Below are 19,750 nucleotides of genomic sequence, written 5' to 3'. Positions count from 1 at the left end.
AAGAAAATGTGAAAAAGTCAATTAAGACTTACTTAGTGCAGTAAGTGGATATTTCTTATTGCCGAGAGCTCAAACCACTCGTAAACGTTTTTGTGTGTCTGTATGCGGAGTAAAACTATGGAACAAACTGGACTTACAACACAAGCAATGCCAAACTATTAATCGATTTAAACTATTATACAAACATGGGGTCTGGTTCAAATATAGAGATGAGGGTGTTTAATTTGACCTGCTGCTGTACTCTGTCTCAAAGTGTAACATGTGCTCAATGTTTCCTTACCATTATTGCTATGTTGTCTAGTACCATTATTGCTATGATGTCTATTACCATTGTTGGTATATTCATTATTCCTACATTGTTGATACAAATGATTGTTACAGTGTAATAATTATTGTTACCTATGGTAATGCCACTATGATACAACATCTGTATTATAATCCTTGAACAAAGTGAGAGTGAAACTCATGTGAATAATCACTGAATGGAGAACTGGGGGTGGGATTAAATAAGTTATCTTCTTCCCACTCCCTTTCAGGCAAAACTGGACAATAATGCACTATATTAATTTATATTATTATGTTTTGTCAACTTGTACGTTTTCGTCATTGCCTGAAATAAATAAATAAATGAAAAAAAATGAAAATGAAGTGTTCTTTCTGCCATGTCATTACTCGACTTAACACCAGTGGATGTCCATCGACTCAGACTCACTCATCACAGTCCTCTCAACCTCTGACAAAAGTACCGTCTCAAAAAATCTGCCCTTTAAAGATTAAAAAATGACCTGTTTTAATCGGCCTCAGAGAGAACATGTTTATTGCTGTGGGAATTATTAGGTTTCCACCTTTCTGTTGGGTACAACTACAGCTCATTATATTGAGAGCTGTTTTGAATGTTTAATGTGTCTGAAGAATCACTATTTTAGTCTATTTGTAGGCACATATTTTGGATACTGGAATTAATCAGATGTGCAAGTGGTCACAATTATGTGGCGTATAGTCGGCCACAGAACATCCTGTGCTGTTGTGCAACAGGGGTGATGTTTCAATGGAATGGTGAATGTGCAAAAGTTATTGACCACCAAAGGGTTGTGCGATACAGACCATATCCAATACAATTTGGCCGATGATCGAGATATTAATACTATAGTTATATTGGGATAATTCATGTTGATGACACTTACTGCAAAATTTTACAGTGACAAGTGAATGACCACGTACTCAATGCAATGTAGCATTTTCGCTAACGAACTAGCGACTACTGTTGGTCCGCAGTACAAATCTACTTATAAGCTAGCAATCTTCACCTCTATGGCGGCAAATAAACTCTTACAAGTATCATCACTAGAGGACGAGGAATAGCTAAAAATGCTACACTATATACCGTAGAAGAATATGCTAACCACAAGCCGATAAAAATGGTGGGTCGATACAAATATTGATATATATATATTGATAAATATTGGTCAGAATATGTATTTTTTCTATTATCTTAAGGCTTTTATTGTTTTTGTTTACAGACTCGGAATAAGTAGCGAGATACAAGAGTCAATAGTAAAAAATTATTAAAATATTTATTAGATATCGATACAACGCTATTGTGCGTTTTTGTCTGATTATAAGTGTGATCAAAAATGTAACCATTCAATTATCTTAAACATTTGAAGTATCAGCATTTTTATGGCCAATGCTGCGTCTGTAAGTACTGGTAGTATCACCCAGAACTAAAGTCACCAATTGCATTTTAACAGAAGTGATTATAGACACATGTTACGGCATAAAAATAACCAGTTATTACCAGTAAATTAGCAAGTACATTAATAATAGTACAAGTGGAAATGACTGGAAATTGAAAATAACTACTATTGTTTTTTGCGTTAAAATTATGTTGACTGAGCTGTCAGTTTTTGACTGTAAAATCTTGTTTTTAACGGTGTATTACTGTAAATGGAAAGACGGTACATTGGTTTTCACGGTAGAAAAACTGGCAGCTAAGTTGCCAGAATAAAAAAAAAACTTGTACTGTTTTTCCATGACTAATACAATATTGTAAAAACCAAAGTTAATTTAATAGTCAAATTCTGGCATCGAAGTTGCCAGCTTTTACTGTAAAATCCCCCAAAAACAGTGGTATTGTTTTTCCATTAACAAAACAAAAACACAACACTATATTTTACAGTAAAATGTTGTAAATGTAAAGTTTTTACTGTAAAATGGACAGTCTACTTAAAGGCCTACTGAAAGCCACTACTAGCGACCACGCAGTCTGATAGTTTATATATCAATGATGAAATCTTAACATTGCAACACATGCCGGGTTAACTTATAAAGTGCAATTTTAAATTTCCCGCTAAACTTCCGGCTGGAAACGTCTATGTATGATGACGTATGCGTGTGACGTCACGACGGCAACGGAAGTATTCGTACCCAATGTGTCACCATACAAACTGCTCTGTTTTCATCGAACAATTCCACAATATTCTGGACATCTGTGTTGGTGAATCTTTTGCAATTTGTTTAATGGACAATGGAGACTGCAAATAAGAAAGTTGTAGGTGCGATCGGTGTATTAGCGGCGGACTACAGCAACACAATCAGGAGGTTATGTTGTGTTTGAGCTGGATAGCAGACGCGCTACCGTGAGTACAGCTTTGGCTTCCAAACATTTGATCGCTTGCCCGTACGTGCGTGTCGCTATGTGCATGTCACGTACGTAACTTTGGGGAAATATATGTTTCTTGCCGACTCTGATGGCGGCCGGGGTGTCGTCGAAAGCTACAACGCCCGCCGCCACCGCCGCTCCGTAGCTAAGTTAGCTTCAATTGTTAAGCTTCGCCAAGCTAGAAATTATTAACCGTGTATTTACATGTTCATGGTTTAATAGTTTTGTTGATCTTCTGTCTATCCTTCCAGTCAGGTTTTTTTAAAATTTTGTTTCTATCTGCATTTGAGCCTGATGCTATCACGTTAGCTCCGTAGCTAAGTTAGCTTCAATTGTTAAGCTTCGCCAAGCTGGAAATTATTAACCGTGTATTTACATGTTCATGGTTTAATAGTATTGTTGATCTTCTGTCTATCCTTCCAGTCAGGTTTTTTTAAAATTTTGTTTCTATCTGCACTTGAGCCCAATGCTATCACGTTAGCTCCGTAGCTAAGTTAGCTTCAATTGTTAAGCTTCGCCAAGCTGGAAATTATTAACCGTGTATTTACATGTTCATGGTTTAATAGTATTGTTGATCTTCTGTCTATCCTTCCAGTCAGGGTTTTTTTACATTTTGTTTCTATCTGCACTTGAGCCCGATGCTATCACGTTAGCTCCGTAGCTAAAGTGCGTCAACGCACTTCCATTGCTTTCGGTCTCCCCTAGAGGGGGGGGGGTTACCCACATATGCGGTCCTCTCCAAGGTTTCTCATAGTCATTCACCGACGTCCCACTGGGGTGAGTTTTTCCTTGCCCGTATGTGGGCTCTGTACCGAGGATGTCGTTGTGGCTTGTACAGCCCTTTGAGACACTTGTGATTTAGGGCTATATAAATAAACATTGATTGATTGACATTGATTGAACGATGTATTGTCGTGGAGATAAAAGTCACTGTGAATGTCCATTTCGCGTTCTCGACTCTCATTTTCAAGAGGATATAGTATCCGAGGTGGTTTAAAATACAAATCTAAGATCCACAATAGAAAAAGGAGAGTGTGTGGAATCCAATGAGACCTTGTACCTAAGTTACGGTCAGAGCGAAAAAAGATACACCCTGCACTGCCTCTCTAATCCAATCCAATCCAATCCACTTTATTTATATAGCACATTTACACAACAAGAATGTTTCCAAAGTGCTGCACAGCCATGTTAAAAACAATATTAAAAACAATATTAAAAACAATATTAAAAACAATATTAAAAACAATATTAAAAACGATATTAAAAATAATATTAAAAACAATATTATGCTACACCAATGACTGAATAAAAACAAAGAATAAATGAATTGAAAACCAATACAGAGACAATATAAAAAATAAATATGATTAAAAACTATTTTAAAGGGTAAAACCAATTAAAACAGTAAAATAGACATCAAAATTTATAACCCTAACCCTAACCACACAGGACAACAGAGGACAGAAGACCACACAACTCACGTACTGTTAAAAGCCAAAGAATAAAAGTGGGTCTTAAGACGAGACTTAAAACACTCCACTTCACTCTAACGTTCCTCATCCACAAATCTTTCATCCTCGCTCAAATTAATGGGGTAATCGTTGCTTTCTCGGTCCGAATCTCTCTCGCTCCATTGTAAACAACGGGGAATTGTGAGGAATCCTTCCTTCTGTGACGTCACGCTACTTCCGGTATAGGCAAGGCTTTTTTTTAATCAGCGACCAAAAGTTGCGAACTTTATCGTCATTGTTCTATACTAAATCCTTTCAGCAAAAATATGGCAATGTCGCGAAATGATCAAGTATGACACATATGATCTGCTATACCCGTTTAAATAAAAAAAAAAATCATTTCAGTAGGCCTACAATTGATATAATTAATAATAAAATCCAGAAGCAAGTTGATACATTATTCACTGTTACAAGTGATGGCAGCCATAACTGTGGCCCTCAATGAAAACCAATCTGACATCCCTGTTCTTCACCAACTAGAAAGTAGCCTTTTAACAAACAAGAAAGACACAGACGACATGTTTCTGTTGAAATACTTACGGATGGGCTTTCATCTCGATGTAATTCTTGGGAATGAAGCCGTCTTTCCCATTTAGCTCCGCCTTGTACCAGTTCTGATCGCACTCTTCATTTAATACCTGGTGATGGACAAAACAAGCACAGTGTTGTAAAGGCTGTGTGCTGTGTCAACAATTGAAACTAATCATTTAGTACCTAGTGATGGACGAAACAAGCACAGTGTTGTTCAGGCTGTGTCAACAATTGAAACTAATCACATGGAGCAAGACCTTTACATTGTCATTTCATGCATTGAACTAAATTGCATGTGGCTTTGTACTGCATACAAGATAACTACTAAGCAAATATTTGGAACTTAACAAACCATACAAGAACATATATAATCAAGTTTACAATTTAAAAAAGCAAATTTGGTCAGAGTCTGAAGAAGTCAACATGTGTGCCTTATTAGTGAAAGAGAGGGTGAATTGTGTTTATTTTAGAAATAAAAATTCAGGTTTGTAAGCCTTGTTGAATCAGTAAAGATCCACACATATATATACTATATAATAAGTCAATTGGAAACATGCTATAATATGTCAAAGGGCTGACAAAGAGTTGTGTCACATGTTGCAGGGCCAAGCAAAAAGCTCAATATGTGTAAAACCAATTAGTGTGTGGTGGACCCCCAGAGAAACAAAAAGCCTTCTGTCTGATTATGAAATGTCACCAGCATCATCATTTTAAAACGGTGTCATTATTTGAGTGGGGGTCGTCAAACAAACGATGAAGTCACAATGGTCAGTTCAGTCTGACGGAGTTCACCCAAGGAGTTCTGGGAATACACTTTATGCAAATCCATTAACATGCGTGACGAGGTCACCGACACTCATTTGTTCTTTAGTGATCATTAGTTCCAAATCTGGACAATTATACATCTGGAAACGTAGCCTCTGCTCTAATACGCCCCAATTATTTGCAAAGTGCATAGTCTACTTTGCCGGTGTCAAACTCAAGGCCCGGGGGCCAGATGTGGGGGCCACATCATTTTATTTGGCCGTGTGTGCGCTGCCCAACATGCTCCTCTGCTTGTAAAACCAGCAATGTCATGACGTGACGACGACGCGCTGTCATGCCTGTTTAAAAAAAAAAAAAAAAAAGCAGAACCAGCACTTTTCATAGTACTGTTTTTGATTCATTAGTACTCGTATACAGTACAACCCTACTTTGTTCACGTTAATGAAAGGCTGCATTTCTTTCATAAAAACGTGTAGTTTCCTCCTGCCTTCTGTTCTGCTAGCCATTCTGTTGTCATACAAGAATGTAGCTTATAGTTTGATTAGCATGCTGATTGAGTGTTCATTTATTCATCTAGACTATTTCTATTCATTTGTTATTTGTTACTATTATTTTTAAAGACTACTCCAATTGTTTAGCTGACTATTTATATCTGTGTGTGGCATTGCATTAGTGTTTTACAAGAGTAAATCAATACAAAGAGAATAATGCCACATACACCATCTGATGTGTGGAGACATTTCACCCCAACCAATGTAGGCAGAAAGGCTGTGTACATTTGCAAATACTGTGCAAAGAGCTACGTCAAAAATGCCACAAAGATGCAGTAGCATATAGACAAGTGCTCAATAATATATCATTATTGTAATTCCCCATTCATTCCCATATATTCCCATTCATTCCTATGGACGGTGTCTAACTTTGAATAATCAAAAAATGGTCAATATTTCCAAACTTGCCGAGCTTAACTTCCCACCCCTTTTCAACTCTAACGATAGGCAACATTTTTTTAAAGAAGCGCAGTTCCCCTTTAAGATAGATAATGACTAGCCGACTATCAAAATAAATGGTCAGTTGCAGCTCTAACTGTCAGCAATGGGCAAAATCAGATTCAACCATGAAAATCTTTAGTCAAAGACAGCACTACTTTACAGAAATGCAGACATTTAAGAAAATACTTTAGGCGCTTTAAGGCATTATTGATATTTCACATAACCAAGAATAAAACAATGCACAGATAAGGATATATTTCACAACCTTGCAAGTCATTTTCTTGATGTGCGTCTTTCATTTTGTTGGTGGATGGCTTATAGAAACATCTCATTCATTCAGAAATAGAATGCAGACCTTTACTTGTGTGTGACAAAACTGGTGCAAAAACGGCACAAGTGTTGTGTTGTGAGGAAAGAAAGAACACACGGCACCATGGCTACAAAATAAACCTTACACTGGATCTATTTTGTTCATTTAGAAACAAGCTCACTGCTGTGCTGTATGCTTGTACATGTACCGTGGTACCTCGGTATTCCTACTTCACACTTTTCGTATGATTCAATTAAAGTTTTTCTTCCGTTTTGTATACTGCCTCGGTTATGCCTAACAAACTAGTCTCTTTGGCTGCGTATCATTCTACGGATTCAAAGAATCCGAGGATTTGGTGGCAGTCTGTGTCTTCGTTTTGTATACTGCCTCGGTTATGCCTAACAAACTAGTCTGTTTGGCTGCGTATCATTCTACGGATTCAAAGAATCCGAGGATTTGGTGGCAGTCTGTGTCTTCGTTTTGTATACTGCCTCGGTTATGCCTAACAAACTAGTCTGTTTGGCTGCGTATCATTCTACGGATTCAAAGAATCCGAGGATTTGGTGGAAGTCTGTGTCTCTGTTTTGTATACTGCCTCGGTAATGCCTAACAAACTAGTCTGTTTGGCTGCGTATCATTCTGCGGATTCAAAGAATCCGAGGATTTGGTGGCAGTCTGTGTCTTCGTTTTGTATACTGCCTCGGTTATGCCTAACAAACTAGTCTGTTTGGCTGCGTATCATTCTACGGATTCAAAGAATCCGAGGATTTGGTGGCAGTCTGTGTCTCTGTTTTGTATACTGCCTCGGTAATGCCTAACAAACTAGTCTGTTTGGCTGCGTATCATTCTACGGATTCAAAGAATCCGAGGATTTGGTGGCAGTCTGTGTCTTTAGGCGACAGCCAGCTAAAGGAGCCAAAGAAAGTTGCAAAGGCCACGGCTTGGATAAATTCAATAAAATAAGCATGGCTGTACCCTTTACTTTTCCTCTTTGCCAGCAATTCTTCAATAAAGGTAAACGTGAGGGTAAATGTTCATTTATCCGTTTCATTCAACATTTTTATGAATTTCACCTTGTTTTCTGCATGTAAAAGTGTAATTACTCTCTGTAAAATTAAATGGAGTTACATTATTTCTCATGGGGAAAAATTGCTTCGAGTACCACTGTATTGTCTCCAATGAGACAACTGACTACAACAACGCCTATATCAAATCACTATAGAGCAGAGCTAGGCAAATATTTTGACTCGGGGGCCACATTGAGAGAAAAAATATGTCTGGGGGGCCAAGGTGTATGTGTGTATAAATTATACATACACATTTAATTGTAAAAATCTGCTGTACAGTATGTGTGTTTGGGTCCCTTTTTTTCCCAGGAACACTAATACCAAAAGTCACAATGTCCGACAGAGTTCTAAAAACAGACCACCTCAAAAAAACGCAATGGAATTTTAGTTTTTTTTACAAAATGGGACACCCAAAATGTACATGAAAATAAACAAAGTGTGATTTACAATATTAACTATGAACAATAAAACACTGAATATTAGCAACATATGAACATCGCTCCTCTTTTACAATCAAGCAAAACACAACAAAAATGTAACAAACAGCAAAATATAATTGCAAAGGGTAACAAACACCTACAATATGATATATTATCCCTTCTATGCAGAAATTTGTTGTAAAAATCTGTTTCTGCATGTGTTTCTGATACATGCGTTTCGGGCTGGCTGCTCTGAAAACAAACCCCGCCCACTCTGCTTTGTTCCTGGTCTGAGCTGCTGTGACGTAGATTACTGTAATAACTCCTATAACACTCAAAATAGTAGATTTCAACCATTGAATTACAAAAACCAAAACCAGTGAAGCTGGCACGTTGTGTAATTTGTAAATAAAAACTGAATACAATGATTTGCAAATCCTTTTTAACTTATATTCAATTGAATGACTCGTCAGAACACTTTTCCACTTTGCGTCAGTCCATCTTAGATGTAGCGAACAAACTGTAGTTACTGACATTGGTTTTCTAAAGGGTTCCTGAGCCCATGTGGTGATATCCTTTACACACACACACACGTCGCTTTTTGACGCAGTACCGCCTGAGAGATCGAAAGTCCGTAATATCATGGCTTACGTGCAGTGATTTCTCCAGATTGTCTGAACCTTTTGATGATATTATGGAGCGTAGATGGTGAAATCCCTAAATTCCTTGCAATAGCTGGTTGAGAAATGTTGTTCTTAAACAATTTGCTCAGGCATTTGTTGACAAAGTGGTGACCCTCGCCCCGTCCTTGTTTGTGAATGACTGAGCATTTCACGGAAGCTGCTTTTATACCCAATCATGGCACCCACCTGTTCCCAATTAGCCTGTTCACCTGTGGGATGTTCCAAATAAGTCTTTGATGAGCATTCCTCAACTTTCTCAGTCTTTTTTGCCACTCGTGCCATCTTTTTTAAAACATGTTGCAGGCATCAAATTCTAAATGAGCTAATATTTGCAAAACATAACATAAGTTTTCCAGTTCCAACATTAAATATCTTGTCTTTGCAGTCTATTCAATTGAATATAAGTTGAAAAGGATTTGCAAATCATTGTATTCTCTTTTTATTTACCATTTACACAACATCACAACTTCACTGCTTTTGGCTTTTGTACTTTTTATAGTTCAAGACTTAGGGTCATTTGAAAACAGCACTGCACATCATAATGGCGGCTCCTTTTTGATGTAAAACGTCCGGCAGACCGGATTGAAAATCTTACTGGGCCGCATGTGGCCCAGGTCTGCTGCAGAGGTAACATACCCAACCAACTCCTTCGCCTAAATATCTTACATGCTATCCTCACAAAGCAGACAGGATGAGGAAGGAGAAAGAAAATTGAGAGCAGCCTGAATTTTAGCAGCAACAACATTCATGTTCACTCTTACTGCAGAGTCTTGGATTGACGAATGATTAGAAATTCATAAGTGGCTCGAGGCTACAATGTCTTTGATCACATTTCATCTCCATAATTCAAAGAGAAAAACATGTTATTTGGCTGGAGGAGACACATTATCTTTCTCTTCTCAGTCGAATGTCATCACTGCTCTTGTTTTCTTCATCACTCTTGTGAAATTGATCATTTCCCCTCTAGGATGGGTAATTGAATTATTTTATGTAATTATATTAAAGATGGATAAATAATATAGATAGAATGCGTTCAAAAGTGAGGCTTCACTTTCCAAAATACACAAGTCTGATGGTAATTTCCATTGGATATGCTTTATAAATGCTACCGATTAGCATTGGCATCCATGAGGATTGCAAGTGGCCTGGGTCTTTTTGCTGCAATGAGCTTGCAGAACGCCAGCTGTCAGCAGGCTTTCCCAGTTGCTGACCCTGCATGAGACCCGTCTAACCGGTTGGCGAGGCAATGACTGGAAGTAGGGATAGGTCCAATTTGTAAGATTTATTTTAAGACACAATGCATGATTGGAATATGAACCTTGTGAGTCTTTCTCTCCCTTTATTTCCAGGCTTTTACTTCTTTCACACGTTTTTAAATACCTTTTGAATGAGTGCATCCCTCAATGATAACTACGAACCAGATTTGAGGCTTTACGCAACATGCTGGCTCCAGTCATGAGAATATGATGTGTGACCTGCTTAGTCCAAGGTGTATACACAAGGAATCAGGGTCACCTGTGGGCTGTTGTCAATATTGAGTGGTATGAAGGCAGGCCATGGAGGAACAGGGAACATTAGAGTTCCCCACTTTCTATGAGGCGCAAGTAATCATCACAACACCGAAGTGTCATTCTTAGTATTTCTTTTCTACGGCGTCATCTTCTCAAGACACGTTCACACCAATTTCCTGGCAAGCTTCTGTAGAACAGCAGTGACAAAGCATGTCTCTCTCAGGGCGTTACAAGTACAGTGCTGATAAATCCACACTGAAGTCCACTTTCAAAGTAGCAAGGTGCAATGTCCTGTGTGTACATGTACAAAAGACAAAAGCAGTGAAGTTGTCACGTTGTGTAAATGGTAAATAAAAAGAGAATACAATGATTTGCAAATCCTTTAACTTATATTCAATTGAATAGACTGCAAATACAAGATATTTCATGTTCACACTGAGAAACTTTTTTTTTTTTTTGCAAATAATCATGAACTTAGAATTTAATGGCAGCAACACATTGCAAAAAAGTTGTCGCAGGGGCATTTTTACCAGTGTGTTACATGGCCTTTCCTTTTAACAACACTCAAAGGTTTGGGAACTGAGGAGACACATTTTTGAAGTGGAACAGTCTCCCTTCTCATATTTTAGCCTTCACACATTTTCAATGTCTGGACTACAGGCAGGCCAGTCTAGTACCCGCACTCTTTTACTATGAAGCCACACTGTTGTAACACGTGGCTTGGCATCGTCTTGCTGAAATAAGCAGGGGCGTCCATGGTAACGTTGCTTGGATGGCAACATATGTTGCTCCAAAAGCTGTATGTACCTTTCAGCATTAATGGTGCCTTCACAGATGTGTAAGTTACCCATGTCTTGGCCACTAATACACCCCCATACCATCACACATGCTGACTTTTACACTTTGCGCCTAGAACAGCCCGGATGGTTCTTTTCCTCTTTGGTCCAGAGGACACCACGTCCACAGTTTCCAAAAAAAATTTGAAATGTGGACTCGTCAGACCACAGAACACTTTTCTACTTCGCATCAGTCCATCTTAGATGAGCTCGGGCCCAGCAAAGCTGCCAGCGTTTCTGGGTGTTGTTGATAAAATGGCTTTGGCTTTGCATAGTAGAGTTTTAACTTGCACTTACAGATGTAGCGACCAACTGTAATTACTGACAGTGGTTTTCTGAAGTGTTCCATGTGGTGATATCCTTTACACACTGATGACACTTTTTGATGCGGTACCGCCTGAGGGATCGAAGGTCAGCAATATCATGGCTTATGTGCAGTAATTTCTCCAGATTGTCTGAACCTTTTGATGATATTACGGAGCGTAGATGGTGAAATCCCTAAATTCCTTGCAATAGCTGCTTAAGAAATGTTGTTCTTCAACAATTTGCTCAGGCATTTGTTGACAAAGTGGTGACCCTCGCCCCGTCCTTGTTTGTGAATGACTGAGCATTTCATGGAAGCTGCTTTTATACCCAATCATGGCACCCACCTGTTCCCAATTAGCCTGTTCACCTGTGGGATGTTCCAAATAAGTCTTTGATGAGCATTCCTCAACTTTCTCAGCTTTTTTGAAACATTTTGCAGGCTTCAAATTCCAAATGAGCTAATATTTGCAAAAAATAACAAAGTTTCTCAGTGTGAACATGAAATATCTTGTCTTTGCAGTCTATTCAATTGAATATAAGTTGAAAATGATTTGCAAATCATTGTATTCTCTTTTTATTTACCATTTGCCAACTTCACTGGTTTTGGCTTTTGTAATTGATACTTACTGAAGTGTCCCATGTGTGATGCCTGCAGGAGTGTTTTCATGCATATTCGTACGTTCTATCGTAATGTAATCGAGCTTGTATCGTTAGCATGAGCAAATATGCCAACACATTTACGAGTGTCTGTGTTAGGATTATTAACGTAATTTCTGTTTGTATTGTTTCAGTTTTGTAAAGTCACCAAGACGTCAGCGTGGACTTAGTCTGTTTAGCTGATTGGAGAACTAGCTTATGCAGCTAGCGGGTCCCTGACGATGACTTCTGTTTTTTTTGGTCAGCCGTTTTACTGCCGTGTGACCGGCACAGTTTGGAAACAATTCAGGCATGTACAACATTTACAAAATCTTTCCTACCAGTATATATCTGCGGGTTACGGTCCAGAGTGACTAATATATTTAAGAATATTTATTTCTTAAAAAATTTGGTGGATGCGGGTTAAATACCGATGTGCTCTATAGCCCAGAATTTACGGTAAATAAACAAAAAAAACAATTGAATGGACTTATTTCCGTAAGCAATATTGAACATCTTACTTAGAGTGCATTTCTTTTCAGTTGGAAGAAACTAACACGGATCTGCCATCACGTGATCACTACATTCTCAAAATAAACGCGAGCCTGAATAATTCTGATTGGCGAACATGTCTGTCACTCAAACGCCGACAACTGTAGAGTAAAAAAAAACCTCAGCCTCTTGTGGTAACATTACTGCACTACTTAAAACCTTAATGTCCATTAATTGTGCAGACCCAGTACTTTATTTCAAAGGTTACTTTTGCTAAGTTTGATCAAATAAAATAAAAACTTGTTTCAAATTTTCTCTGTCATTTGTACGTAGTGTTTTCTTTTTTAAAAAGTAATGTAAATGATATTTCTTGTGTAAAAAAAATGGTGTCTGCCTAAGAGCAGATGAAAAGGCAGGACATTCAGTGTGGAAGCGGAGATCTCGGAGGATGAAAACATTGCAGCCCAGCCTTTGGCTAGCGGGAGTCACGGCTATTAATTATGCCAAGGAGCCTACAACCAAGAGATCCTCTTCTGTAGTTAAAGTCTCCTATTTTTGAAGGCACCACCTCCCGGTGGAACAGACTACAAGTGGATAGGACAAAGGCAGTGAGCCTGCATTGTTCAGTAGAGATCAAGGATGGGGTTAAAAGCTAGGGTTGTCTCCATACCATTATTTTGGTACCGGTACCAAAACGTCTTTTGATACTTTTCTAAATAAAGGGAACCACAAAAAATGTCATTATTGTCTTTATTTGAACAAAAAATCTTAGTGTACATGAAACATATGTTTATTATTGTAATTTTGTCCTTAAATAAAATAGTGAACATACTAGACAACTTGTCTTTTAGTAGTAAGTAAACAAACAAAGACTCCTAATTAGTCTGCTGACGTATGCAGTAACATATTGTGTCATTTATCATTCTGTCAACATTATGAGGGACAAACTGTAAAAATGTATTATTAATCCACTTGTTCATTTACTGTTAATATCTGCTTATTTTCTCTTTGAACATGTTCTATCTACACTTCTGTTAAAATTTAATAATCACTTATTCTTCTCTTCTTTGATACTTGACATTAGTTTTGGATGATACCACACATTTAGGTATCGATCCGATACCAAGTAGTTACAGGATCATACATTGGTCATATTCAAAGTCCTCATGTGTCCAGGGACATATTTACTGACTTTATAAACATAATATGAATTTTAAAAAAAGGAAAAAAGATTTTGTGAAGATAAAAAATATTGATGTAATCATTGTAGTATCAACTAGATACGCTCCTGTACTTGGTATCATTACAGTGGATGTCAGGTGTAGATCCACCCATGGCATTTGTTTACATTGTGACACCGGTGAGCTATTGTATCCTCCTACAGTGTGCAGTGAAGCATGTTTAGCTATTCCTCGTCCTCCAGTGATAATGTTACTTTTAAAAAACTAACTTAATTTGTCGCCATGGAGGCCAGGATTAGTGATTTAGAAGTAGCTAAAGCACTGTGGATGGATGTTAGCCGCTAACTAGCTAGCCATGTCTTAAAGCAGCTCTTCCTGAGGGTGTTTCAGTGTTATAACTTCACCTTTATCTTTACTTTTTACACCAAAATGCGTCCATTCTCCCTTTTCTGTCTACACACTGTGTCTGCTTGTAAGTACTCTGTGTGTGTGCGCTGCCCAACATGCTCCTCTGCTCGTAAAACCAGCAATGTCACGACGTAACAACGACACGCCGTCATACCCGTTGGGAACGGGTACTTTTCAAACAGAGTATAGTAGCATTTTTGATTCATTAGTACCGCGATACTGTACTAGTACCGGTATACTGTACAACCCTACTGTACACTATATTTTTATTTTGAGAATTGTAATTATTGGAGAATTATCTTCCAGCAGATTGCATTTTTCCCAATGTTTCATCGTTTAAATCCTTCGACACAAAAGCTAAGCAATGTATTTTTTGCATTTTGGTTCCTTACTGTACCAAATATTTACAGGCTCGTGACCTAAAAACCACGATACGTACTGAACTGTGATTATGGTGTAGGGTTACACCCATTGTAGACATTTGAAGTAAGATGATCATTTTCTTGTTTTGGTTACGTCTGGTTCCAATCACATATAACCCACTGTAATTGGTTGGATTTTTAATGATTTGGTGACTCTGAGAACTGACAGAAGTAAATATCTGCTTGGCAGGCAGTATTCATACCAGACAAAAATGGGACACCACAGCAATATGTTCATGACTGTTCCAGGGCACGCCATTGGATGATTTGCATCCCCCTTTCTTCGGATAAAGAATTTTTTTTAATGTATTTTTAATCTGGTTGAGCCACAATAGATGTAAGTTCTAGTTGAAAGGCTAAGGTCCCTACCAGGGATAATCTCCACAGCTGTCACTGCCTACCAGCCCTCTCATATTAAGATTATTATGGCACTTCCATCTGCAAAGGCATGACTAAACATGCACAACTAGTATTTCTGTCTACTGGGTCCAGCCTTGTTACAATATATACAAGCTAATATGACATTCTATGTTTTTGCAGCTCAGTAAAGAAAGGAACTTTAAAGTGTTGTTTATTGCCGTTTAACAGTATTGAGGAAGACAATCACTAAGAACAATGGGCATATATAATTACAGAGACACCATTATCAGAACAAAGTAGGGCGGAGCGATAAAACAATATCAAAATATATTGCGATAGACAAGTAATCTACAGGATGTGTTGGATAAAATGTTGGATAATTAGTTTTTTCTTCCATGTTGGAAGAAACTGGAAGTTGCGAAGCAAGGTTGGTTGCATGAACTAAGGTACTCAATTTCTGGTAACTGAGCAACGCAGGAAGTGATCACTGAAAAACAACCAATCAGAGTTGTACAGTATACCGTTACTAGTACAGTATCGCAGTACTAATGAATCAAAAATGGTACTATACTTTGAATAATATCAGTTCTGTCTAGCTGTGTTGGCCCTGGGATGAGGTGGCGACTAGTCCAGGGTGTACCCCGCCTACCGCCTGAATGCAGCTGAGATAAACTCCAGCACCCTCCATGACCCCGAAAGGGACAAGCGGTAGAAAATGGATGGATGGATGAATTCCCCATTTTTTTTTTAAAGTTTTATTTTTTCTTTAACGGGCATGACGGCACGTCGTCATCAAGTCATGACATTGCTGGTTTTATGAGCAGAGGAGCATGTTGGGCAGCGCACACACACAGAGTACTTACAAGCAGACACAGTGTGTAGACAGAAAAGGGAGAATGGACGCATTTTGGTGTAAAAAGTAAAGATAAAAGTGAAGTTATAACACTGAAACACCCTCAGGAAGAGCTGCTTTAAGACATGGCTAGCTAGTTAGCAGCGAACATTCATCTGCAGTGTTTTAGCTACTTCTAAATCACTAATCCTGGCCTCCATGGCGACAAATAAAGTGAGTTTCTTACACTCACTGGAGGACGAGGAATAGCTAAACATACTTCTCTACACACCGTAGGAGGATACAATAGCTCACCGGCGTCTCCGCTAACAAAAGCTAGCACGCCTGAATGTAAACAAATGCCATGGGTGGATCTACACCTGACATCCACTGTAATGATGCCAAGTAAAAGAGTGTATCTAGTCAATACTACTATGATTACATCAATTTTTATCGTCCCAAAATATTTTTTCTTTTTAAAAAAAAAATTCCTATTATGTTTATAAAGTCAGTAAATACGTCCCTGGACACATGAGGACTTTGAATATGACCAATTTATGATCCTGTAACTACTTGGTATCGGATCGATACCTAAATGTGTGGTATCATCCAAAACTAATGTAAAGTGTCAAAGAAGAGAAGAATAAGTGATTATTACATTTTAACAGAAGTGTAGATAGAACATGTTAAAACAGAAAATAAGCAGATATTAACAGTAAATGAACAAGTAGATTAATAATCAATTTTTACAGTTTGTCCCTCATAATGTGTACAAAATAATAGGTGTATAAATGACACAATATGTTACTGCAGACTAATTAGGAGTCTTTGTGTGTTTGTTTACTTACTACTAAAAGACAAGTTGTCTAGTATGTTCACTATTTTATTTAAGGACTAAATTACAATAATAAATATATGTTTCATGTACCCTAACATTTGTTGTTACAATAAAGACAATAATGTCATTTTCTGTGGTCACCTTTATTTAGAAAAGTATCGAAATACACTTTGGTACCGGTACCAAAACATTGGTATCGGGACAACCCTACAACAATCTTGTCGTCTTGCAGTTGATTCTTAAGTGAGAAGAGAAACTAAAAGAATGCTGCAGAGAGCAAGGAAGTTGCCGATAACAGGAAAAATCACCTCAACGGTATTGGCAGTTTTGGGGATTTTCTTAAAACGGATGCTAGTCAGACTAATGGGATCTGTAAATTATGCAAGGCGCTGGTTCTCACAGAGAGCGGTAATACCACACCGCCTGATTCACAGAAGCTTTAATGGATATCCAAAGGGAGATAATGTTCAAATCTTTCTTCCACAATCAAACAAATTGTAAAAGCAAAGTCAATAGAAAGAGTAGAAACATTCTTAAACACACATGGTAGATGGGATCATGAAGCAGACTGGAGAGGACCTCTAGTAAACAAGACTAGTCTGGCACAGTCCACATGGGATTGAAATAAATCAAGAGCAGGGATTACTTTGGAGCGTGAGATAATCTGAGCGTGAGACAGCTGAGTCTTTAGAGAAAGACAGATTTTGCATTACTGGAGACTTATACTTAGAAGGTGTGAAACGTCTTCTGTTCGTATAGAATTTGGAGCACACAGGAATGCCATTTTCAATATGTTGGTATAGGACCGGGGTCAGCAACCCGCGCCACCCTAGTCTCCCTGGACCTCTTTCAGAGAAGTGTGAAAATAAAAAAAGATGAAGAAATAAATTATTTATATATATAAAATATATTTTTTGTTTTAATATATTTTCCGTAGGAGGACAAACATGACACAAACCTTCCTAATTGTTAGAAATCCCAGTGTTTACATTAAACATGCTTCACTGATGAGAGCATTTGGGAAGCAACGGTTTGTCCGACATTTTGATAGTAGGCTAATATAACTAATATAGACACTTACATCATGTGTTGTATTCATTATAACACTTATATAAGACTTTTAAAGTCATTTTGATAGTAGGCTAATATAGCTAATATAGACACTTACATCATGTGTTGTCTTCATTATAACACTTATATAAGACTTTTAAAGTCATTTTGATAGTAGGCTAATATAGCTAATATAGACACTTACATCATGTGTTGTCTTCATTATAACACTTATATAAGACTTTTAAAGTAATTTTGATAGTAGGCTAATATAGCTAATATAGACACTTACATCATGTGCTGTCTTCATTATAACACTTATGTAAGACTTTTAAAGTCATTTTGATAGTAGGCTAATATAGCTAATATAGACACTTACATCATGTGTTGTCTTCATTATAACACTTATATAAGACTTTTAAAGTCATTTTGATAGTAGGCTATTATAGCTGGAATGATGAGTCCTTAAAGGCCTACTGAAATTATTTTTTTTAATTTAAACGGGAATAGCAGATCCATTCTATGTGTCATACTTGATCATTTCGCAATATTGCCATATTTTTGCTGAAAGGATTTAGTAGAGAAAATCGACGATAAAGTTCGCAACTTTTGCTCGCTGATAAAAAAAAAGCCTTGCCTGTACCGGAAGTAGCGTGACGTCACAGGAGCTAGTATTCCTCACAATTTTCCTTTGTTTACAATGGAGCGAGAGAGATTCGGACCGAGAAAGTGATGATTACCCCATTCATTTGAGCGAGGATGAAAGATTCGTAGATGAGGAACGTTACAGTGAATGACTTGAGAGGCAGCGATGGACGTATCTTTTTTCGCTCTGACCGTAACTTAGGTACAAGCTGGCTCATTGGATTCCACACTCTCCTTTTTCTATTGTAGATCACAGATTTGTATTTTAAACCACCTGGGATACTATACCCTCTTGAAAATGAGAGTCACGAACGCGAAATGGACATTCAGTGCCTTTTATCTCCACGACAATACATCGGCGAAATGCTTTAGCTACGAGCTAACGTGATAGCATCTTGCTTTAACTGCATATAGAAACAAAAGAAATAAACCCCTGACTGGAAGTATAGATAGAAAATCAACAATACTATTAAACCGTGGACATGTAAATACACGGTTAATGCTTTCCAGGCTGGCGAAGGTTAACAATGCTGTGCTAACGACGCCATTGAAGCTAACTTAGCAACCAGACTGCACAGAGTTATGCTAAAAACATTAGCTCTCCACCTACGCCAGCCAGCCCTAATTTGCTCATCAACACCCGTGCTCACCTGCGTTCCAGCGATCGGCAGAAGGACGAAGGACTTCACCCGATGCGTTTGGCGGCCCGGAGACGTAGGAAGTCAAGGTGAAGTCGGCGGCTAGCGCGGCTAGCGCTCCAACAAAGTCCTCCTGGTTGTGTTGCTGTAGTCCGCTGCTAATACACTGATCCCACCTACAACTGTCTTCTTTGCAGCCTTCATTGTTCATTAAAAAAATTGCAAAAGATGTCCAGAATACTGTGGAATTATGAAATGAAAACAGAGCTTTTTGTATAGGATTCTACGGGGTACCATAACTTCCGTTACTCGGACTTCGTCACGCGCATACGTCATCATACCGCGATGTTTCAGCCGGATATTTCCCGGGAATTTTAAAATGTCACTTTATAAGTTAACCCGGCCGTATTGGCATGTGTTGCAATGTTAAGATTTCATCATTGATATATAAACTATCAGACTGCGTGGTCGGTAGTAGTGGCTTTCAGTAGGCCTTTAACTCTATTGTACTCACCCAAGAAACACAACAATAAACTTAAGACCTGGTCACTATAACTCTACAATAAGAACTAGGATTAATGTAAAGATGATGCCCATGAATATAATATATGCAGCAGGGTTGAAGACTTTGAATCACCATTTGGCATCCATAAAT

At 38.0% G+C, this 19,750-nt stretch overlaps 1 protein-coding gene across 2 annotated transcripts in view; it reads right to left on the bottom strand.

The window, feature by feature from the left end:
- The window catches only part of grb2b (growth factor receptor-bound protein 2b), an 83,061-nt gene that overhangs the window by 23,349 nt on the left and 39,962 nt on the right, over positions 1 to 19,750 (bottom strand). For both annotated transcript variants that reach the window (XM_062037221.1, XM_062037222.1), the window contains exon 3: positions 4,714 to 4,811. In XM_062037221.1, coding sequence (XP_061893205.1) covers positions 4,714 to 4,811 — 98 coding nt within the window. The remainder of the gene's footprint in view (positions 1 to 4,713; positions 4,812 to 19,750) is intronic.

The sequence above is a fragment of the Entelurus aequoreus genome, linkage group LG25 (genome assembly GCF_033978785.1).
Source record: "Entelurus aequoreus isolate RoL-2023_Sb linkage group LG25, RoL_Eaeq_v1.1, whole genome shotgun sequence".
Taxonomy (NCBI): domain Eukaryota; kingdom Metazoa; phylum Chordata; class Actinopteri; order Syngnathiformes; family Syngnathidae; genus Entelurus; species Entelurus aequoreus.
Note: the sequence above shows the minus strand (reverse complement) of the source record. Positions and strands in the feature narration are given on the sequence as shown.